General features: G+C 43.6%; 1 protein-coding gene across 1 annotated transcript; it reads right to left on the minus strand.

Annotated features, from left to right (window-relative positions):
* Positions 1-368: 368 nt before the first annotated feature.
* Positions 369-22,992, minus strand: LOC138613513 (SITS-binding protein). The gene is made up of 10 exons (XM_069687203.1): positions 22,522-22,992; positions 20,802-20,973; positions 10,885-11,092; positions 9,790-9,940; positions 5,601-5,798; positions 5,013-5,281; positions 4,773-4,909; positions 3,240-3,361; positions 698-877; positions 369-542 (listed from the first exon to the last, which is right to left on the minus strand). Exons 1-10 carry the CDS (start codon positions 22,990-22,992, stop codon positions 369-371), a joined length of 2,082 nt encoding a protein of 693 aa, XP_069543304.1.
* Between the last annotated feature and the right edge of the window lie 998 nt (positions 22,993-23,990).

Below are 23,990 nucleotides of genomic sequence, written 5' to 3' on the forward strand. Positions count from 1 at the left end.
AACTGAAATTTAAAGACTGTAAAAATGCAGTATGTAAACGCAGATTTCTCATGAACTTACATACAAACAAAAGAAGAAGAGATTCAAAAAGTCCGGAAACAAATCAGTCAAGAGGTAAAACCAATTAACATTTTTAAAAAAAGGATGAAAAAATGTCACAAAGGAAAAAAAAAACACAAATCATGTTGAACTGTAAAGTGCAAGTATAAAAAAATCTTTCTACATTTCATCTCAAGATGGGACCTTGAGAGAGGGTCAATGGTCTTTAGTGGAAAAGTGCAAGTTGAGAACAGCACATTAAAAAAAAAGAATTTGATTCGAGACAGTAACAGGATAAGTCAGGCGACTCGCTGGATCAGTCATGTGACTCAGCTTCTCCGTAAGAAGACGGCCACCTCCTCCAGGGGCACAGGGTAGTCCTGTAGGAACGTCCCCCCATCGAACACCTGAGCGTTCTGGCTGTCCTGCCACTGAAAGCCCCCATCAGGTAAATAAATATCCCTCTGCGCTGCCCCCTTCTCCACCACTGGTGCCACCAGAACCTGGAACACACATACACAGCAGTTTGAACAAATTCAGATGTAACAGAGTAGTACGCTTCATTAGCAAGACATCAGATTACACCACAAGGGTTGATTCATACACTTTGAGATGCCAAGAAACTCAATCTGTCCCTATCAGAACATCATTAAGTCACCTCGTCTCCGATGAGGAACTGGTCATCGATGGTGAAGGTCATGGGGTCACTGGGACTGAGCCACCACATTGGCCTGTAGACGGGGTTTCCCGTTATCCGCCACTCCTCTGCATACTTCTCTATCAGTGGGACCACGTCTCTCTGGTGCTTTGCAATGTAAACCCGGGTTAGATTCAGCACCTAATGGAGTCAAATAAGATAAAAAGAAAGGGGTGTTATTAAAAAATATAAATTAGTGCAGAAAAAAGTCAATTTAGGGGCTGCACTGTGGTGCAGTAGTTAGCTCTGTCGCCTCAAGGCTATATGGTTCCAAGTGGGCCTTTCTGTGTGGAGTTTGCATGTTCTACCTATGCATGCGTGGGTTCCCTCTGGGTACTCCGGCTTCCTCCCACAGTTCGAGGACATGCTCATCAGGTTAACTGGTGACACTAAACTGCCCGTAGGTGTGAATGTGAGCGTGAATGTTTGTCTGTCTCTATAGCCCCTTAAACACTGCCGGTTCAAGGCGGGATTATTACGCCTCTGTTATGTTTCCTCTTCTATGCACGGCGGCGGGATGATGGGGCGAAGTCATTCCGCCTCAGAGCCGGCATCGGAGGTAGTAACAGAGGCGTAGCGGAGGTTAAACGGTGTCTGTGTAAACAGCGGAGCCGGCAGGGTGTTTACATCTCGTGCACATTTTGCTTCCGCAACGCCAGAACGCTACTTAAAAACACACACTGGGGTGGCTTTATGCTGCGGTCTAATGTAAAATGGCAAAGGCTGCATTACGGTGGATCTTTGTTACAGCGCTGAGGCAGAACCGCAGTGTATAGGGCTTATGTGTCAGCCCTGCAATTGACTGGCGATCAGTCCAGAGTGTACCTCGCCTCTTGCCCAATGACAGCTGGGATACGCTCCAGCCCCCCCGTGACCCCGAACAGGATAAGAGGTATAGATAATGGATGGATGGAATAGTAAATTCAGAGTCATCGTGTGCACTTTTTTCAAGCATTCAGAACCTCTTATGTCTGCTATTAATATCAAGCCAAATATATTTTCAAGAACCTAGAGCAACTAAGAAACTGAAACCAACCAAAAAAGAGCCGTTTCCTTGACTCAATCATCTGCCAGAAGGAATCGAGGACAAAAATAATATTGACAAGGAGGCCTGCAGAAGACATTAGTGCCACCTCTGCACCCAGACATGCCGACAGAGCACCAGCGGCCCATTGTTGACTCAGAGGTTTAACAATGTCCAAGTCTTTCTCCTGTCTCCCTCTGGTCAAACTACTTCAGCATTCCTGGAAGGGTCACATCCTCCTCAGTGTCCCAAAGCAAAAACAAAACTTGACCGCATCTATAAAAAATGTATTTTTACGAGCTGGGATGGAGAACATTTGGAGGAATGAGCTTGAAGTCGCAGCCCGATTGTGAGTGGATCTTTCTCTAATTGAGAAGCCAGGCATGTGTGTGGCTTTGAGGTTTTATTGCTATTTGACTCCAATGCGGTCGCTGCTGTGACCTGTCTGTGACTGACTCAAGTATCACACATTCTGGAAATAAAGGTGCGCCACATTTAAACTACAGTAAAACCCATAAAGAAAGAGTCATTTATCATGTGTAACGCAGCTATTCTCCTCTAGAATTTCTCCTAAATCTCACTTCATCCGAGTTTATGAGTTGAAGGCCGTGCAAGAGACCAAAATGGAAAACATTGCTGCTGTCAAATGTCTCGCTGTCCAAAAGGCCTATTTTTATCTTTGTCACGCAACACAAGTCACAACCAATATATTTTGCTGCCTCAGTCCTCTCTTGGTGGAAAAAAAAGCAGTCGATCGCTCCGGCTCTGTCACACTTGTCAATTACTCATGGAAATCTTAATTGCCACAATAAAGTATTTTTCCAAGTCCTCAAATTCATTATCATTCCTGCCGAAGTGGCTCTCGGGAGTGCGAGCGCGCCGTAAATCTCGAGGAGGGACAGTAATTCAGAACAGATGGACTCGTAACCACAGGTGATGTCAGGAGGGGGCCAAACCATCGCTCCCATTGAGGGGAGAAGAAGGGGGAATATAGCCTTCACCCTCTCGAGAAGCAGCAAGTGCTTTTCTGTGACCCCATGTTGCCAGAACTATCTGTTACCTGACTCTCTGAGAAGGTACACCTTATTTTCCTGCTGCACAAGTAAAACGGTACATTCCTGATTTCCAGCAGAGAAGAACAGGGTTTAGTTCGTGCTCTCCTGCAGGTTTGAGTTTTGATAGACCAGATCTCGTGCCTTTCTGCAAACACACCGGTGTGAACTTCTCAGCGCTGACGCTCAAATCTAAGAAGTGGCTGCTGGGTCAATAAACTCTCCTCTCTCTCGCCTCTTTAATGAAGGAGTCTTCTCCAGTGTGCAAGACGGAGCGATAATCTCCCACGCGCTTTAAGACGATTAATTGGCAGCATTCACACGTCACCTCACTTGATCTCTTAAAGTCAAAATCTTGTTAAACGCGTCGTGTTGTGTCGCGTGTTATTTGGTGGTAGGTCTTTTAAATAAAGTGCTGGTTTTGTACCCGGTCCTCTCCGACGACCCATGGTGGTGTGTGGAAGCTGATTACAGGAAGAAAGGCTGCGATCTCCAGCCAACGGATGAACAACTCCTCATCTGTGACCAGGTCTCCAGACAGAGAGCCACCTGCACAGAGAGAGAGAAGGGCAGAGGCAGAGAAAATTAAGATACAGTTATACAGTTAACAGCAACAAGGACTGGATTCTTTCTCTGCATATTCTTTTGTTCTGTTCATACTCAAGCTTGGGATAAACCCTGAAGACTAGCCAAAGACTGGACAGACCACACAGAAATATTGTATCCACCAAGTTGCACATATTTTAAGTCTTTGACATGCACAAGGCATAAACTTTACAACTGAGTAAATACACAAGACAGCAAACAGAATGACTGGTCAGTAACCACTGGGCTTATTGTGGTAGACAACCAGCAGCTGGCACGACTATATGCAGGACAATTTGGAGTTTGGTTTAGGACTGTCGAGCGTACAGAGGTGAGCGAGATTTGTAAAACAACACTAACTTCAGGGAAAGCTGTTTTAGGCTGATTTAACTATACGTCTCCCTTACATTGGTTGCTGATGTCAGTTGAAATATAAAACTGGATCTGAAAACTATAGAGGAAATAGAGGAAACTATTTACACAGGACACTATCTAATTATATCTGCCGACTGTTAAAGTAACAATCTTGAACGTTTTCATGTAAATAAATGTCCGTTAAGTCACTATCTATCGCTGAATGAGGTAACACAATGGTGATTGAGCCTATGGCCCACTGATGAAAGCCTTTGCAGTATATAGTATTATTACAGACTGGGGGTCTATGGTGACATTCGTGGAAAAAATCACAAGCGGTGCCCAGTCAGTGGTCGGTCTGTCAGAGAGGGTAGGCGGAGCTATGCGGCTGCTTTTCCGCTCTCTGCAAGCATTGTGAGTAAACAGTAATCTACTATGGCTGAACAAACAAAGAAAAGATCGATGACTACAGATACAACTTAAAAAATAAGTAAAAATACAAAGAAAAAGAGACCAGAAAAGCAGCCGCTTAGCTCCGCCTACCCTCTCTGGCAGACCAACCACTGCTGATGGAAAACGCGTCGCTAACTGGGCAGCGCTTGTGATTTTTTCCATGAAAGTCGCAACAGACACCCAGTCTGTAATTCTGTAATACGGCTTTCATCAGTGGGCCATAGGCTCAATCACCATTGTGTTACCTCATTCAGCGATAGATAGTGAAGTAACAGACATTTATTTACACGAAAATCTTCAAGATGACCACTTTAACTTGTTTGATGAATGTCTGAGTGCAGTACTATCTGGCAGCGCTCCGTTTTCTCTACTTCACAGTAAATAGTTTTCTTGCAGACATCGGCCGTCTCTCTGACATGACAGGAATTTAAAATATTGAAGATTAGATGTTTATTTGTCAGGTTTTTCTTATATAAAAAAAAAGTAACAATTTGTTTAAAAGTAACAGGAAAAGTATTGTAGTGTACTATTAGAGGTGATAAAAGTGACCCATAGGCTGTGGTATTACCTACTGCATCAGGAATGAGGAAGTTGTATCCCAGCAGAGCGTGGTGCAGCAGGGAGGGAATGATGCCCTTCAGGCCCATCAGGCTCCAGTCCGACAGCAGGGGGGTCATCCTCACAAACAGAGGCTTGTGGCTCGACCTGAGGCACAAAGACCAATCTCAAAATCTCATAATGTAAATTATCCTTACAGTGTAAGTTGTTTGTAAAGATAGACGGAAGATCAGATGCTCGAGGGTGTTACCGTGTCCCTGCTGTCACGATGGTGGTGTCTCCGATCCTCGTGGCCACGTCGGCCAGCAGGCTGATGTAGTTGTCCCCGCTGAGAGCTGGTGGCGTCCGCAGGCCCTGCTCCTCAAACAGATTCCCCTCGCCCCCCTCCAGAATGACGTACTCCATCCCCAGGTGGGCCTGCAGGGATCCCACTCTGTCCAGGAACCAGCTCACCGCTCCGGGGTTTGTGATGTTCAGCTTTACACAGAACTTCCCTCGCCACTGACTCATCACAGGGACCTGAGGGACAGAATGCATCATCACTTTCTATTCGCAAATCGATAATGTTTGTCATTTTACTATCGCAGTGATGCATTTTCTGGATTATTCCAGGTGTACACTGCTCTACTTTTTTATCACACTGCAGCTTGTGAAGAAGGCAGGCTGCAAGGAAGCTGGAAAATCTGGTTCGGTGTCTGGTTTCTTTTTATTGAGAGTGTTCTCAAAAGTTCAATGTTTTAGACTTGGAATATGTTTCTATGAATGGAGTGGAAAGACTCTTTACTACCACAAGTTAGCATGCAGTGGACAGTGAGCAGGGTCACGACTCAGGTCTCACCAGCTGTCCCTGGGGGGCTGAGGGCAGACTGAGCCAGTAGGCCTCGGTGCCGTCCGTGAGGGAGGTGTGGAACTGCGCCGTGTCCACGGCCAGGAAAGGGGACAGGGTGATGGAAATGTTAAGAAGCTTGACAAGTGGGAGGTCCCTGGTCAGTCTCTTGGACATCCCCCTTCTCCTGCTGTTGAGGTAGTCATGGTCCTGCAGGGAGATGGAAAGATGCCCTATAATACTTGCATTTACAGTCCTGTTAGGCCTCCTAATACCAGCACCATCAAACAATACTTATATCCACGACTGCCAACAGTGCATCTAAAAAAATTACCAGGATGCACAAATGGAACCATTCAAATGTTCATAAAAGTGTTGCTTTATATTTGGTATGGTAAGCCCTTTTTTACACTGCGGTTCCTCCTCAGCATCAAAACGAAGCTCCGGCATCATGCAGCCTTTGCTATTTTACATTGGACAAAGCAACAGCAGTGTAAAGCCGCCACAGTGTGTGTTTTTACATAGCGTCCTGGTGATGAGGAAGCAAAAAGTGCACAAGGTGTAAAAAACGAATAGTGATTCAAATACACACACACAGAGCTGTTACACCCCGCCGGCTCTGCAGTTTACATAGACGCTGTTTTGCCTCTGATGCCGGCTCAGAGGCGGGACGACTTCGCCCCACCTTTCCGCCTCTGTGCTTTTTACATAGAAGATGGAACGTAACAGAGGCGTAATAATCCCGCCTTGAACTAGCAGTGTTTAAGGGGCTATAGTGCTCTCAACGTGACAATATGACCTCCGTCAGAACCCTTTAACATACATCATAATCCTCTGGAATTTACATGTTAGAGTAAAGCACAGATTTTAGGTTACATAACGCTGGAACAAAACCTTTTAAGAATACAAAGATTGACCCCAGGAGGTGAACCTGCGGTGGGAAGAAAGGGAGGATTAGCACACATTATGTAATTCCTAAGAGCAGCGTTTTCCCTGACTCCTGCACTTTGTTCTCCATTTTCCCTGAATTACAATGTGAGAAGTGTTGAAATACTAAAATAAGCCAAAACCCAGGCTAGCTTCTTCTCTTTTGTAAAACTAGGATAAAGCAAAAAGCAGCATTATTAAAGGAGCAATTCTCCCCTGGAAAAATCCACTGTCAGTCAAAGCTGGTGTCCTCTGTAATTGGTAGCAGCAATAATATTTGACATTGGCGCCATAGCTGTGGAGAAAGTTGTACAAACAGCTCGTGGTTTCGCCCATTCTACATTCCTACAACACCCAGGGTGCATTGCGTCCCTCCCTCTGAAAGGAACGGCCCAGCGAGAGACGCTGGAGTGAAATACTACTGTTTTCCAGTCAAGGCCATTGATCGCTGCAGGCGATGGCTCAGAGCGGTACACAATCTGAAATACGACGATATACTGGTGGATCGTCTAAAAAATCTTTGGGTCTGCAGTTTACATTTCACACCTGACGATTTTGAACGAGACATGACATCAGAGGCGGGCGTCCTAGATTGATGAAGTGTAGTTTAGCAAGCTCCCTGGCCTCCGCCAGATGACGCATTTTACGTAGTCTGGTGGAGGTTTTCCAGGGCCCATTGGAGAAGCAGATAGTGTCCTCCAAAGGCACAGAGCCAAATTGCATTTTTTTCTACCATAATGGCATTAGCTCTCCATATTAGCATGATAGGACTGAGGCTGAAAATCGGTGAACTGGCCCTTTAAGTGTCTAAAGAATAACTTCAGAAACACGTCAAACGTATTATTAACCCATTTTTTCCGATGCCAGGACGTCATTCCCGAGCGAATACGGAAACTGTAAAAGAAAGGTCGTGGTGTGACTGATAATTTATGAATCCTTGTAAAAGCTGGAGTGAAAGAGAGGATCATTGTTGCCAGTCACACTTCTGTAAAGCCCTACACCTAAAAGTTCCTCAAGTTTCCATGCAGCGCTGAACGCTCGGCTCAGTCTTTATGGCACTTATTGAGGGGAAGTGGGGGATTCGGAGCCAGAACTGGTGTTTAATATCTGTGATTTACCAGAAAACTTAAGATTGTGGGAAACTCCTGTTCACCAAATGGCATCCATCAGCTGACATGTTGTTCCTCCCCTTTCACACCTTCTTAACCAGTCATGGAGGCGTACTTTGTATGTTTACAATGAGATGCCTCTCTGACGGACATATCTTGTAAAAACACCTCTCCCTTCTCCTTCAGGTCAGACCGCAGCATCGAACCGGTGTCAGGATCTCCTCCTCGAGCTAGTCTTGGCTGAAATCCCGTCTTTTCTCAACACATTCAATTCTCTGCCGTCCCGTGGCCACTCAGAGCAACCTGAGATCTGAGAGGAGAGCGTGTGTTTGTCTTCTCTAAGCTATATTTGTTTTGTAATGGAACATCACCAGGTATTGACTTAGATCCACTCTGTCTGTGGTCCTTACTGCTCTTGTTTCCAGGCAGTTCCTGACAGCGTTCAAGAAAAGTAACTGGATAAATGTAAAACAGTAATAAACATTGGCATGGGGAGAAGAGAAGAAAAGCACCTGCGCTTTTTGTGTTATTTAAAAAGTTTTGGCTTTCTTCTTGCAAATTTTTCAAGCCTAAACCATCTTTTCTCTCCGCTGTGACACTTCAGTGAACCTGTCTTCCCTCCTTCGCTCCCCGCCTGTCTCCCTTTCTCTGGAGATCCACTTAAGAAAAGTCTTTCATCTCTCCCTGACTGGTCCTGAGCCTCTGACCAATGAACCCTCAGCAGCCTCACAGACCAGATGGTTGAAGAGGAGGATTACAGGAGTCTACAGCTACACGGTGCAAGAATTTGCCTTGTGAAGAGAGGATGAATAAAAGAAAACTTTGCACCAAAACGAGATGCATAGTATTTGGCTTCTACTGTATACACAAAAGGAATCGACCACGACAAAAGCTGCATTCAGTACAGACAGATGGCTGAGAGGACTATATTTCTGACTGATCTTATGAGCTTTTATTCTGTAGAAACTCCTCCTTACAAAAATTATTTTGTATGAAGGGTTTCCAAAAAGACTGACAGCTGAAAGGACAGAAGGAGACACATTTTTACATCCTGGCCTGCTGATTAGGTCACGTTTTTCAGGTCAAACACCTTCACTTCCTGCCGCCGTGTGTTCCCCTCCTTTGTGATTGGCTGCCGCTGCCCTGATTAGTTTCACCTGTCTCGTTAGTGTCAGCTGTGCCTGATTATCCGTCCAGTGCTTGTGCTCTCAGTGTTTGTTGCCAGTTCGTCTTAGTTAATTGTCACAAGCAGTTCCACATTAATGTTTTTCACTGAACTTCCTAGCGCTTTAGACCTTTTTTCTGTAAATTTTTTTTGACTGTGTGATTAGGATGCCTGTTTTTTGGGCTGCTTCCTGTCAAGTTTCATGATTCTCCAGCTCCGTGTCGCAACTGGTAAGTCTGCTTTTGACTCTGTAATCTATTTGCAGCAGTCTAATATAAATAAGAACATAAGAAAACATCAGTCATTGGTCAAAGAAATATATTAAATCAAAATCTAAGAAGACCGAACAAGGAAAAGGTTCATGCTTCACTGTCATGTGCACACTAATAGCTTTTACCATATGATAGAAATCTAGAAATAACAGGCATGTTGCTGAGCGACATCATTATTAAATCTTCTGATAATTGTAGGAGGTTAGTTTGGGTTAGAACCATAGGAAGTGAATCACAAAATGTCATTAGATTTTACTGTGGAATGAGATATCACAGTTAAAACCCATTAAACCTGACCATTCAGTAGACTGCAGAGGCTCCTGGGTCCGAAAATATTTAGAGCTTGTTTAGGTTACGACAGCATTTCCCCTTGCTTTTTTAATGTTTTTTATGGATTTTATTGGATAGGAACTTTGAATAAAAACAAAATGTGCGTATTTACTGTTGAAACTTGCTGTTGTGTCTGTTAGAGTAGGACTGTTTTACTAAATGAAAACCAATTGATGCTGCGTTCATCCTGCCCAAGTTCCTAAGGTGTTTTCTCACGTAATAGGAAAAACATTGAGCTTTTGCTTTCAGCTACATGACTGCCATCAACTTCAATCGACTTCAATCTAACATAAGACTATAACTCTTTGGCTCTGCCTCTTGGGGTTAAGCTCAACCTCTGCCTTTGAAAACTCTCAAGGCTGCTACAGAGAGCACAGTGGGCAGTGTGGCGCTCGTACCATGTCAGAGAGGAGGGTGGTGGAATGTTCGTTGAGGCTGATGACTCCCTCCCCCAGCTGGTGTCTCCTCAGACGATTGGAGAAGGTCCTCAGCTCCCTCTCCACCTTCGGCCCTGAGTCCACGCTGGTGAGCAGCTTCCAGAACGGCAGCCTGTGGGACACACGCAGGGTTCATACACAACCTGGATGGATTTAAGGTTATAGCTGCATTTCCACCAAAAAAGTTTCCTCCTGCCCTGCCTGTTGTCTGCATTTCCACCAAGGTAAAGCAGAGTGTTAAAAGTAATTAAACCAGTTATGGCAACCCATCCAGACCTTCACACCACTTGCTGCTCAATCGTGCGCTGCATTGTTGACAGCCCAACTAGCAACTTGAGAAGCGAGAGTAGAGAGTAGCTTTTTCGTGCACTTTCACGTAGTAGTCTTAAATGAAGTAAAGTAAGTCGCAACATTTGTACATCATCCGTTACTGAGTAAAATATTTATCTACGGATATTGCGAGCTCGAAAGAAAAACTGACTTGGATCAGACACCAATCAAATTCATAGCATCAGAAACAGGCCAATCAGATCAAAGTGTCACGCATCGCCACAAAACAGCGGTGCCCGACGCATAAAGTGAGTGAACCTGGAGTGGGACAGAAGTGAGGTCGGATGAAGCACCGTTTTTCAACCAGAAACAGACGTTAGATCGCTCTCTTCAAAGCCAACAGACTCCATAAACAAAAACAATAATTTTACCTTGCAGAACACGGGACGTGCTGGTGAACCTCTGCCTCGTTACATGTTGTAACAAACTAACTAACCTAAGGTAAAATTACTGTTTTATGAAGACTGTAAATACAGATTACTGCTGCTCTGCCAGACTTCCTAATGCTGTCCTCGACCAATCAGAAATGTTTAGCGCCTCAAGGCCCACCCCCGAAGTGCCTGTACTATCAAAAAGTACCTCTAGTCCTGGAGCTGGGACCTTTTAGAGAGCACAATAAAGTCCCAAGAACTTTATGTAGACCCTGGTCCCTGCAGTGGAAATGTACCCAACACCTCAAAAAGCCCCTGGTCCCTGAGGAAAGTTCCCGATCTAAACCACACTTACCACAGCGCTTTCATGTTGGGCAGCTCCCTCCTGTGCTGGGAGAGCTGTTGCACTGCTTCCTGGTGAGCAGCCTTCACATCGCGGGCCACACACACAGTGTACTGCAAAGGCAGACGCTCCATACTGGGCAGCGACTGCAGGCAGAACTGCTGTCTGCTGTCCACCCCCAGCTGCAGGGGGATATCAGGAGACACAAGCACCGCCACACCTGCACGGAAGAAGAAACAGAATATAAGATCGTTACATCACGCTCATCAGAAATTCATGGTTGTTGCTTCAGAGAATTGCATAAACAGATTATATAATGTTTCACTTCGAACTGATGACGAGCTGGGCCTTGATGTAAAGCGATAAAATGTGTGTACGTATGAGATTCCTCTTATATGACATAGTGCACAAGTGGTACTGAGACCGGGATGAGTGTTACGGATGGAGTGTTGTGGGAGGTCGAGTGCGGGCTGTGTCAGCTGATATTGCTCCACTCAGATGTGAGAAAAACACTCCCTAGAATGAGATATAGCAGTATGCGGTTAGATGAGTTTACTGCTGGCAGCTTCTACGTGGGTAGATTACACTGCTCACCTATGAGAGGAGGGTTAGGTGGCAGGAATTAATATCGAAAGTGGTGTTGAAGATGATGGTTTTCTCTCACTGTGACAAAACTAGAATATAAGACGCCTTCAAAAAGTCTTGAGCAAAGGGACTCCCCTGTTTTCTCTCCCACTGTATGGACACGCAGGTTTTCAGAGGCCGTGTGAAATGTTCAGATTATAGGAAGCAGATAATCGTGCCCGCAGATGTAGCTGCCCTGCAAGGAATGCCTCCCCCCTCTCAGGTTACCTCTACCCCCCCATCCTCTCTGCTTGTCACCCGTCCTGACTCCCACCTTCTCCCGCCCAGCTTTAACTACCTTCCCCTCTGCTCCGCTCTGCTCTGCTCTGCTGTGGGTCTGTCCCGTCTCAAGTCAGCAGAACCCACTTCAACCCAGACTGTGACGCCGGGCCCGTGCTCCAGCTTTTGCATGAACTGGAATTAAAGTGATCAATGCACCGATTAGCTCACACCACACGTTTTCGAAACGGCCAGACAGACTTCGAACCCCGTCTGAAACCTCGGCCCCCCTCTCCAGTTTCAATGGGCTCACTGTTCTCCTGCAGGCGGGGACCAGGAGCAGGCCGGATCCTCATGTATCGGGTTATAATCAGATTAATAGTCTCGGAGATCAGTAGTTGAGTACAAGCATAAAGCCCAGCGTAGAGCCTTCAGCCTCACGTGTTTGCAATGGATAATGTCAAAGAGATACTGGTAACTCCTCAGCTGCCTCACAAGGTATTAGGTCACCTCCCAACTGCTTGTGACGGACACATAATGGCAGACAAATGTTGATTTTTGCAAGGAAGCGACGTTTTATATTCAGACCTGAGGGTATAAATGGCATAAAGGAATTTTCAATATAGCAAAGGTGCTATAAAACAGTGCATTTCAACAACGTGCACACAAAGAGGAGTCGAAAATGGGGCAGGGGAGAAAATGTTATAGCTTTATGGAAGGATGGAAGAGGAATGCAGGCAGTGGAAATAGAGGCGACCCGAGTACACCAGACACCGAGCAGCCTCGTAGAATGATGTGCAGATACAGCAGGCTGCAAACAGTGTGTGTTTTACCAAAGTGCACACGGGGTGGAAAGTGGAGTTTAGGTTTGCGAGCATGACTTCTTGAGTCATATTTAATTTTTATGGGAAATGACACTGCCGGGCCTGCAGGAAACGGGACAATCTGGTGAAAAGCAGCCATACAAGACAACGTTTCGAATGTTGAATACTCTAAGTCCTGCTTTAAGTATGTAAACAGCTCTACTAAAAGTGCATCTTCCAGTTTGCATTTGAACTAAACCCTGATTGAAATGAACTTTTAACCCTTGTTGTATCAGTGCAGAGCTCGGTACGACGCAGACACTCGTCTTAGACTGAAGCGTATCCGTAGATGCATGTAGCAGACTGGAGCAGCAATCAATAAGTGTTATTTAAAGAAAGTGAAGCAGGTTTGAGGCCTTGAGTTACAGCCAAGGTGGGGTGCCCAGGAAGAGAGAGGGGGGGACCCTATATTTAGAACAATTCCTTAAACACTCTGAGCTTCCCCTGAAATATTTTCCACTAGCTCTCAAAAGCAAAATTATACGCCTGACCGAGCGTATCCGCTCACCTTTACACAGCAGACAGACGATGAGAGGTTACGATGAATGAAGTTTACGGGGCAGGTTTGACACACATGCCTCGATCTCAGTGAACATACAAAACTAGAAACTTTAGGCACGCTTTCTTCAATGGGGAACTTTAGACAGAGCAGAACATATGGGGCCGTAAAGGTTCTGCACTTCCTCTCGCTCAGTCTTAGCTGGACGTTCGGAGGCGGTAGTGTTTGTGACCTTGTGCACCTTCTGATGCGTCGGGAAGGTTTTAATGTGGCGACCGGCCTTCAAACAGCCGCCTGACTCCCTGCTGCTGCCGACCAGATGGGCTGCACTCTTTTACCTGTCATGTTATTTATGACACCTGTGCACATTTACAGACCTGACCGGGGTTACAAAAGGTGCATTCAGCACTAACTATGTGTGTGTGCCTGCGTGTGTGTATGTTTTCAGGCATGCGTTTCCTTAACAATGGAAACTTAGTTTCTGTGCCCAACCTCAAGAAATTGATGGCCACAAATCTGGGATGTTGCCATGGCAGTAAATTTCCAATTCCACTTATTGTAAAAATAATGAAACACTAAAGAGACGCTCTCTGCTCTTTTTCTACCATAAATCACTTTTATTGTTTGGGGAGTTTGACGCTGTGTTGTGTGCAAATATCACAGGTAGAAATGTGTCTGACTATAAATAGATCAGATGAGGAGATCCTGCTTTGAATACTATGATGGCTTCAATCCATTTCTTTGACTTCACTCTCTGGTGAAGTCAGCGTGCTGTTAAAGCACTAATATTTTATGACAATTTAAAGGCTATAAAATTTGTTGATAAAAAAGAAACACCTGCAGAAACCTTTGTTTTCCTGCTCCTTTGCAGAACCAACTACAGTTAAAGGCGGTTGTGAATGAGCTGTAAATACATCACAAGCCGCCCTCATTTAAAAACCCGCTCTCGTGTTTCCTGCTTGTTGTCCTTGATGGAAAGAATTAGGTATGAGATGGAGTGTGGAAAATGTTTGTGGGATGATTTTCGTACATTAGTCCTCTCATACAGGAGATGACAGCTTGCTTTTGACAAAGCTACAGTTGGCTAAGTGACTCATTGTTAAAGCGTTTCACCTCTGACTCGTCCATGCAGAGTGGAGGTTTCGGGGCAGCTGCCCAGGGACCTCCACAGTGACCTTTTGAGCCACACAGGCACGTGTATATCGGGATGGCTTGCTTCCTTCATGCAAGTTTGGTATTTTAAGCATTTACTGTATTTCAGGATGAGTGTGACTCAGTGATCTTGATGGCAAGTAGTGTTTGGTAGTTAGCCTGCTCTACTACCTCTCAACTTTGTGCAGTTAAAGAGACCCTGAAGTGAAAATCTTGGTTCATTCTGGAGCTTTCATGCAGATGTTTTGGACCAGCTTTTTGAGCACCAATCAAATTGGATCTATTATGTCGTCTGTGGTTATCTTGCTTCCTTTGCCCACCAATAAGCCCCATAAATATGTCTTTACTTAGTGTTCTCCTCTTTGTGTCGACGGATCTGTTACATCAGATAAAGCTGATCAAAACCCATGGCGGGAACATTACTGTTATCCCTTTCTGCCTGTTGTTGTTGGCTGCTTCCCTCTGAGAGACCGAACACCAAATGAGCAGAAGCAGTAAAGTATCGTGTCTTTGGATCCCACGTGGAAAGATCGAGTCAGAGATAGAAATAAAGAAACATTGGAGGGAGATGGAGAGAAAAAATATATTAAAATGAAGAATGGAAAGACCAAAGACATCGAGTGTGAGGTCCTGTGAGTCTGGCAGAGATGATTTCAGATTCTAATCTCTGATGGTCACTTCATAAAGGCGAGCATGGAAAAACCGCAGATATGAAGAGACAGAAGATAAATAACTTTTATTGTATCCAGACGGAGTCCCAGAGAGCGATCACACTCTCCCTTATTTGTAATGATGAGTTGGGGAAACTTTAGAGAGCCATGTTATCTGTTAAACATACAGTGTCTGCATTTTGATTGTAATAGTAATTCATTGACCATCGTTTAGCTGTTGAGCTTATGTTACACTGGGGTCACTTCCACATCGCAGACACACTCACAAAGCATTCAAAACTCTGTCAGTGGTTATAAAAACTAACTGTAGTCCTTAAGGCCACAAAACAGAGAATTATAATGTAAAATAGTTGTGAAGTAACCAGAACTGAGGCTTTAATTGATACTGTATTATATCAGAACATAGAACACTTCTAGGTAAGTGAGTAAGACTCAATAAATAAGATGGTAATGCTATTATAAATGATAATAAACGTAAAGTAAAGGCTTTTATTAAGTTCTCTATAAATTGTTTATAGTTTCTTAGTGCTTATAAATGTCTTATAATCGAACAATAAACATGATTATGATACTATAATTAACACTTATGTAGTCTTATTTTAACGTATTTAACGTTAATAAGCATCTTATATGGACTGATAAGGGTCTTACTACATATTAACTAATGCTTATTACAAGGACCTTAATAGAATACATTACCCACCTCTTAAGTATTATTTATTTTATATAAAAAAGACACATTTAAATTGATAAAAAACAAATCGATTGTAGCTGAAACTGTTGAACATCAGGAGAAAATTAAACAACAACAAAAAAGCACACAATTAAAAGACCTTATAACACGAAATATCAAACTGCTCATAAAAAGTGAAACTATTAAAATAAACTTCAAACAGGCGGTTGCACATTATCTAAAACATCTGATATAAATCACTGAGAAAATGTTGCTCCATAAGTTACTACTATGATTTAAAAATTTTAATGACTGACCCTCAATGGACACCGTAGAGCCAAATGAATACAATGAACTGTTTCTGCATCTTCAGTTAGTCTCATTGATGATTTTGGACACACAGACGGAGTCGCTGTCAGTTACTGTGAGGGTTCTTCTCCAGTAATAAACCACATGGCATCACCTGACTGCTGACACGTGTATAACTGAGTATCTCAACAATAAATCTGACACGTTATCTGCTTTACATTCGCCCCCTAAAACCCCCTGACGTTGCATCCTGAAGACCTCCAGTTGAGTAAATGTGGGAGTAAGCCCTCAAAGCTTCTTGTGATTTCGATGCAGGAAGTGTCTTCAGTGACATCTTTTCTGTTCTTAGTAGCCACGTTGTTTTTCTATGGATAAAGACAGGTGCATGTTTCTGCAGTTGGCAACACTCTCAAATGTCACTCTGCTGCTACTTTTTACTCTTTTTGATTCAGTTTCAGCAACAACTCTGCACTTATTTTACTGCTCGATCGCTCTGTGTTTCCGTCTGTCTGTCTCATGCTGTAACCATCCCCATGAGTCCTCTCAGGTTATCAGTCACAGCTCCATATGCCACAGCACATTTATAATGTGCTCCTGTGCCTAACTAGAGTCGGTGAAGACAGCTCCCATGAACACACACACAAGCCCTCACATGTACAGCACAAATAAATTGCTAGCGGTCATTGGGTTCACACAGCTGCGAATCTTAATATTACTAGATTGCATAATGCTCTAAAACTGCAATATATTTGTTTTTCAGAGAAGCGGCATGATAAAGGCTTTGTGCCGAAACTCAGATTTGTCGGTCCATTTATTAAGAATAAAATTCACCAGAATGGTCAAGACATGTGGCGTCTCTTTAACTGTTTTATTACCACTGGAGAGCTGCCTGTCATGGATCTGTTTTGAGGCAAACAAACTTACTGCAGCTCTTTTTCAGTGCAGGAAAAGTGCACCAGTTTTCTAATCACAACTTTTAACTCCATAGAGTAACAAGGCTATAGGTCAAAGCTGAGTACGTGGCTGACCGCATCAAATCAATGTGCGCTTTTGTGGGCAACGTGTTACAAGGACTGTCCGTATGAGGCCGATGACGTGTTTGAAAGCAGGTGCGGATGTACTCCCCGAACAAAGTATCCAGAGCCGTATAGACAGAGAGTCGCATCAGTGGAGGTCCAATATGCTCGATGATCCGCCATTGTGATGTCGCAACTCTCTCCCACAAAGGCCCTTAAAAGTATTGTCACTCACTCAGTCACTCAGTCACTCACTCAGTTACTCAGTCAGTCACATACAGACCCATGTGTAGGGCTGACCCTGGCGGTCAGCCAAAAATGTAGATTCAGTTGGAGCATCTCTGCAGATTTTTGTTGCCGAACAAAGTCAAGTGTAGTGCAATGGGGCTATGCAGCTCCTCTCAGCTCCCAGTCTCAGGACCAAATATGCAATGTATACTTTAAGTATATTAAATTAACCAAAATAAAAGGAAAAAAGATAATAAAAAATAAATAAATAAAAATTAAAAATTAAATTCAACACTTTTTAAAAAACTTTTTTCTATTATTTTTCCTTCTTGAATTGCGAATTTTCGTCTTAATTTCCCCTGAAGATTAAATTTGATTCCCTGTTGAGGGCACAAACAAACAAAACCTCACAACATACACGAGGTCATGCAGCATTTATCTCAACAGTTAGAAATAAATAAATTGATTTGGTTGTTTGTGGGAAAATATTGAAAGAAAAACTCTCTGCAATTGCACTCTCTGCAATTCTACTTGGTAAAACAACAACAGACACAAAATATAATGAATATGAGTTGTAACGAGTCTATACAAAAATATTTTACACACTGGAAGTGACTTTGTTCTGCATTCAATTATATTAGCTCAGTTTACATGCCTAAATAATAACTGTTAGCTGCCAAAACTAGGACAAAACCAATAAAATGATTAAGACTTCACTCAGTTGGTTAATCTCACAGTCTCTCATAATGATCCTGTTTACTACGCACACATAACTGTGGATATTTTTCTTCATAGAGCTGCTATAATTGCTTCCTGTCCCTCTGCTATTGACCACAACAATAACACAGTTCTGACTCCACCACATCGTGCTGTGAGTCACAACCGCAGTCGTCTACTACAATTTAAGATGCTTCAGGTTCTACTTCTGACAGAGCTGTTGGAAGAAAGAAGATGCTTCAGTCTGATATTGTGATGTTTCTAAAGCTTAGGTAAAAAAAAAAAAAGAAGATGTTTCATTGTGTCTGAACTTTCTTTGTCCAGCACTTCTTTACTTCTAAACTCTGGAAAACTGCGGATGATATTCACTAAATTAATTGGCAAACTTTGCATTATGATAAACCAAAGCCAAACACAGTGTTGTGCACAAAAGCACAGATACCTGTTTACAGGAGACTGTGCAGCTTACACAGTATTGTACCAATGATTAAAGTATTATTAAACAGAGATGGGACTCTAAATAACATACCTAGTCTTACACCACATATACCTAAAATTAAGGGATCAATCAAGGGCTGTATATGTAAATGGTTGTGCATGCCAGTAATAATCAGACAAAAGTTAGTCGTACAAGTTGGTACAAACATGCTGTAATAACTGCCATAACTAAACCAAAACAGATTGGACGCATCGTGCCTGTCCTCCTTCCAGGACTCATGGTTAAGGAGGAATGACCCTCTCTGGAGTTAAAGAAAAATAAAACTTTGCTACCTGTAATTAACTTATATTTTTATACACCAGTCTAAACAGTCCATGCTTGAACATCAACAGGTGAAATACATCGGGTACACACAAGACAATAGATTCAGGTTGTTCTCTGTTGGAAAGGATCTGATGAATCCATGTTGGGAGTTTGATGTTATCTGTTTAGGACAACTTGAGTCAGAACATTTCCCATCTTTGGAAAGGCTCTGAAACATAAATATTCTTAACACATTAGCCAACTCTGAAGCATGACACTATTTCTATGACTTTTTTTTTTACTTATGAGCCACAGCATATGGGCCATGATTAAAAAACACGTAAGCACTCAAGATAGTGCTGTTGTACTGAATATCAGCAATACCGTGATTCATCATAGGCACCGATACAGCCGTGCTCATATTCAGTACAGCAACACGACCTCGAGTGTGATATTGCTTTTACAACATTTTTACAAAGGGCAGATATAAGCAATGACAGACTGTTAATTTTGGCTTATGTGTTCATTCGTTTGGATCCACCAACACAACTACTTCACAATAACATTTTCCTGCACATCTGCTTCATGTTACTGCAGACCAGCTACCTCATCCTTTACATATTTATGTCACACTTTATTATGCAATCTTTGAAATAGGAGTCTGTTTGCAGTTGCTTTGGAGGCCCTTGTGATTCTGACGTACCAGCTCGATCATTTAGCAGCGGAGTGATAAACATAGTTTAAGCCCTCGTTTTGTTATACTCTATATCAGCACTCATGGAATGCCTCTTGTCCAATCAGATTACTTGGTCGGTACTAAGTGTTGTATAATTATCCATAATGATTTCTGCTGCTAATAATAAGAAGGCAGCCAAGTATACATTTTAATTGCCACAATTATCTCAGTGGCAAATGTGGCATTCGAAAAATCATCCTTGAACTTTACAGCAACATATCATGTTAAATGTATCTTTAATGCTGCAAGAGGCATTGTTGTCATCGCTGGGCATCAGTGTGCTATGTCGGGGGCTATGTACAATATGTGTCGGTGAGTGGTTACTAGGCAACGTTCAAACTGTTGTGCATGTCGTCTCATCTGTGTGTGTTTTTTCGCTCCGTGCAAAGCTGAAGAGAGAAACAAAGGGTTGCAGGGTCCCGATAAGTACAGTCGTCCTCTCACAAGGTGGAGGGGGGTTTAAGTCATGTGAGTCTCTTGTTAAGCCGGCCACTGCGTTACATAACGTCCCAAAATGAGCATCGGTGTGTGCGCGTGAAAGTGGCATTTGTTTTCTGTCAGTGTGTGAATGAGATGACTGCTAACAGCTAACTGATTCATGACGCCATGGGCGCACAAAACAGGAATTTTTCTGTTTTTTCTTGTTAATCTGATTGCAAACAAACATCATATTATTGTAAAACCTTTCAAGGATAAAGATTGGTTAGTTTGTTGCAGCTCAGGAATAAAACTCCACTCACAGACTTCTTGAGAGCAAAGTCCCTGAGATCACTGTTATGCCCGCAACCACACAAACACTCATGCACACACGCACACACACCACACGTTCCTCATCAGTCACATTAACCATTCACATCCGCCAGTGGTCCCTGCCTCCCCCCTTTTGCCCCCAGGATAAAATCTAACACCCCCCAAAATAACCTGGTGAGTTATAAGAGTCAGCAGGGCCTTCATCCAACCTGCACTTTTAATAGAAACAAAAGGCAATTACCTCGGTATCCCTAAGAGTTAATTTAAGACACGAAAGGTGGTTTGCTTCCCTTTGTAGTCTAATCTCTAAATTAATAAACCCACATGCCACAGACAGCGTCCTGTTACGCTCTATTTGTGGGACAGCCGTCCCATCCAAGCAGTGGTGTGTGTGTTTTTAGGGATGCTGGTTTTAGAGGCACTGGGACTATTTTTTTCAGCTCAAACACAAACAAACACGTGCATGAGGGGCAGAGGAAAGAAAACACAACAACATCCAGAGGGCTTCCCTCTCGCCCAGGGATTCACGCCACACATTGTACACCCGCTGAAGCGGGGTCAGATTTCCCCAAGCCCTTGTGCTAACCCTGCACCAACGGCAAGTGTGGAAAAACAGATGACCCATGTGTCATTTTAGAGATTTGAAAAGCTCTTTCGGACCTATGTGTGAAGAAGAGCTATGACTCCACTTTTGCTAATGAGATGGTCTCCATTAGGGGTGAGATCTTACCTGATGAGCCAAGGAAGTAGCGCTCCAGGGCCGAGCCGAAGCCTGAGGGGTTGTCCTTAAGGTCGCTCACAGTGAAGGGCTGCATGGTAGCGTTCTGATCATTGATGGGCCAGGTCTGACCCTGGACACTGGCGCCGCCGTACCAGGAAATGTTGGTCATGGAGAAGCAGTCCTGAAAGGGAACCCACAATGCAACGACAAGCAAACAAAAACAACTGAGTGAAAGAGAAAAAAACATCGGGAAAGCAAAGACGTCAAGGTTTAGATTTATTTCAAAAAGGAAATATTCCAAAAGGATATAAAGTTAGAAAATTAAAATACTGGAGAACTTGGAAGTTTAATTTCTTTCTTTTTACCTTTGAAACCTTTAAACACACACCCAAACCTTTGTCAATATTCAGTTTATATCTGTCAGAGCTTACTAGGGCACTCACATGCTTCAAAAAGATTTAAGATTAATGTAAGAAGAAGATGAATCATGTTCCCAAAGGATGGATGAATTCTAAGAATTGACACTCAGTACTGTTACTTCAGTGCAGAATTGCAGAGCACCCAGCTGTATGTGATGGCTGGTACATGACACTATCTCAGGAAGCATCGCACGCAGGAGGGATTGAATGACGGAGCGTTTTCTCAGAGAAACCTTGTCCTTCCTCAAAGCGTCTTTACGCGCGGGGGGGACAAATGCGCAAACAGGGATCTTAATTATTTCACGTCAGCAAATCCAAAGCTCTGTTAAAGAGTTTCAAAACAGGTGCCAAGTGGTCACCTGAGAGGCACCGGGCAGGGTTTCGGAGAGGAGAAAAAAATAAAGGCTACTTAAGTTTGGAAAGCGTTTCTGTGAGCAGTCGTGCCACATGACAGGGAGTTATGGTGAGGAATGTTCCAGTGGGGACAGATTAACCTCCCCAAACATCCCAATAGTTAAATGCCTTTGATAATTAAGCTGGGGGGAAAGTACAGTAAGTACCGTGCATGTAAAAACAACTGTGACGAAGCGGATTTAACACGAAATGTATTCCTGCCAGTGCAATTACACAGAGGACAGCAATCAGGGAAAGAATGAGGGAATCAAGCGGACTAATTCCTGTTTTCCATCTCAACTCAAATGCATCGCTCAAACGCTACCATTGTGTTTTGATTACAATATTTCGATAGGGTGACGTGGCTTGTGAAATTAGAAATAAAAAAACAACAAATTCAACAAAATGCAATCATAAAAAAATATTTGTGTCCTGAATCATATGAGCCGAATAATTCCTGACAATGAGTTATACACTGATCCTGCAGCAGATATATCTGGTTTTGAGCCATTTAATTAATTTCCATTTAAAAGGGATAGTCTCTGTTTTTTAAATGAAGTCTCTTATGATTAAAAAAACAGATGAGGCTAGAAATCTGACAAATTTTGAAGATCAACAAAATGAACATTTTGGAGGTGATTTGGATGAGAAAAAGGCCTGATGTTGTGTTTTCTGATTAGAAAAGAGAACATGGTCCTTGCAAAATATGCAGTGTTTTAAATTGTGCACCAATACCACAATAGCATGTACAAACATATGTCAATTAAAGCTGCGTAAACTGCTAGTTGAGGCATGAAAGCTCAACATGCAAAAAATGTTGTGTCTTTTTGCGCATCACATTTTGCGTACACTTATTTTCATGAGCCTCTGAGTGCGTTCAGAGCTGTGCGGAGTGAGTGCACAGAGAGAAACCTTACCTTCAGCTCCACATGACAGTGCACCGGCGCCCAGCTCATACTGTAGCACTCCGTCTCCGTCTCCTCATTCACCTCCAGCGAGATCTTCACCTCGGCCACAGAGTCCCACGTGTAGCAGAACTCCGTCTTATTGAGCCAGCACAGGTTCCTCACAAAGGGAACCTCGATGTCGGGGTTCCCCACGTTCCCAACGTCTATCTCCACATAGGTCTTGTCCTCCGTTAGTGTCTGTATGACCAGAGAGTGGGTCCGTCTCTCCCAGATCAGTCCGCTAAAAGTCCCCCTGAGGATCCAGTTCTTGTTGGGCTGGTCCACCACTTGCCAGTATATGATCCCGATGGTCATGACAAAAAAGACGGCCACACCGAGGCAGGCTATAGCTCCTTTCCAGGTCTCGTTCATCTCCTTCAATCCCGTGTCCCATGTTACCTCTGGGATGGGGCTAGGGTTCCTATTTCGAGCGTGGGGCATGTTGTTTTTTGAGATCAGCAAAGAATCAAACACAAAAAATGCTGCAGAAATCTCTGTGCGTCAAAGATCTCTGTTGCCTCATCATGTCATGGTGTTTTCAGTGAGGCTACAGGGTAAACCAGCCTACTCTTTATCTTTACACCGTTTACACTGCTGGCTGTTTTTGCGCAATTGTGCCAGCAACAGAGACCTGTCATGTGAAGAAAGCTGTGAGAGAAAAAAATCCCAGGGAAGTTAACCGGTATGAATGAATAATTCACTTACCACATACTGCTGCAGTTTTAAAAGAGTTGCATTTGTAAATTGCATTGGCTGCAGTGAGCTCGTGCGCAGCCCCAAGCCGGGTTTGGCAGTAATGCCTACGAATAGCTCCTAAGACGCTGTCTTGCTTGCCCTGCACTTTCTGACGTAACGCCGGCTTGTTTCTTCAGGGGAAAGGTAGAGAGAGGGAAATGGGGGGATCAGGAGGGTTTGGCTGAGTCTTGGAGCTGCCCGCCGGGGCGAGGAGGCCACGGACAGCCTGGAAGGGAGGGACCCCCCACGCGTGCTCGCAAACTCTCCGTGCGCTCTCCGTGCGTAAAGACTTTGGAGACTTGTCATCCGGTGGTTTGGTAGACGGCCAGGGGCGTCAATTGGGCATGGCAAGGTTTGCCTAGCCTTATCCAAATTTAAATCTTGTGGTGTTAAACATTTTAAAGAGAGCAAAGAGTGATGGCTGAGATGGATTTTGAAACCACAAGTACAGGAATCCAAGCAGTGGAATATTCAGGACCAGTGTTTGTCTTTGCTTTAGGTTTAATTGGGTACATCTAATAAGCTTATTAATCAGATTGTCTTTCAGCTATTATTAATTACCCCACTTGTCTGAGGAATTTGAGTTGGTTTCGTAGGTTTGGTTTGGATCCAAGGTCTTGGTAGCATGTAGAGTTTAAAATGGCTTTGGACAGCTTGTATAGACAGTTTTGCAGCGTTTACAAAGAGAGATGAAGCACTCATCA

The sequence above is a fragment of the Semicossyphus pulcher genome, unplaced genomic scaffold (assembly GCF_022749685.1).
Source record: "Semicossyphus pulcher isolate SPU_LCO1_2020_fin unplaced genomic scaffold, fSemPul1.0.p SCAF_8, whole genome shotgun sequence".
Lineage (NCBI taxonomy): Eukaryota > Metazoa > Chordata > Actinopteri > Labriformes > Labridae > Semicossyphus > Semicossyphus pulcher.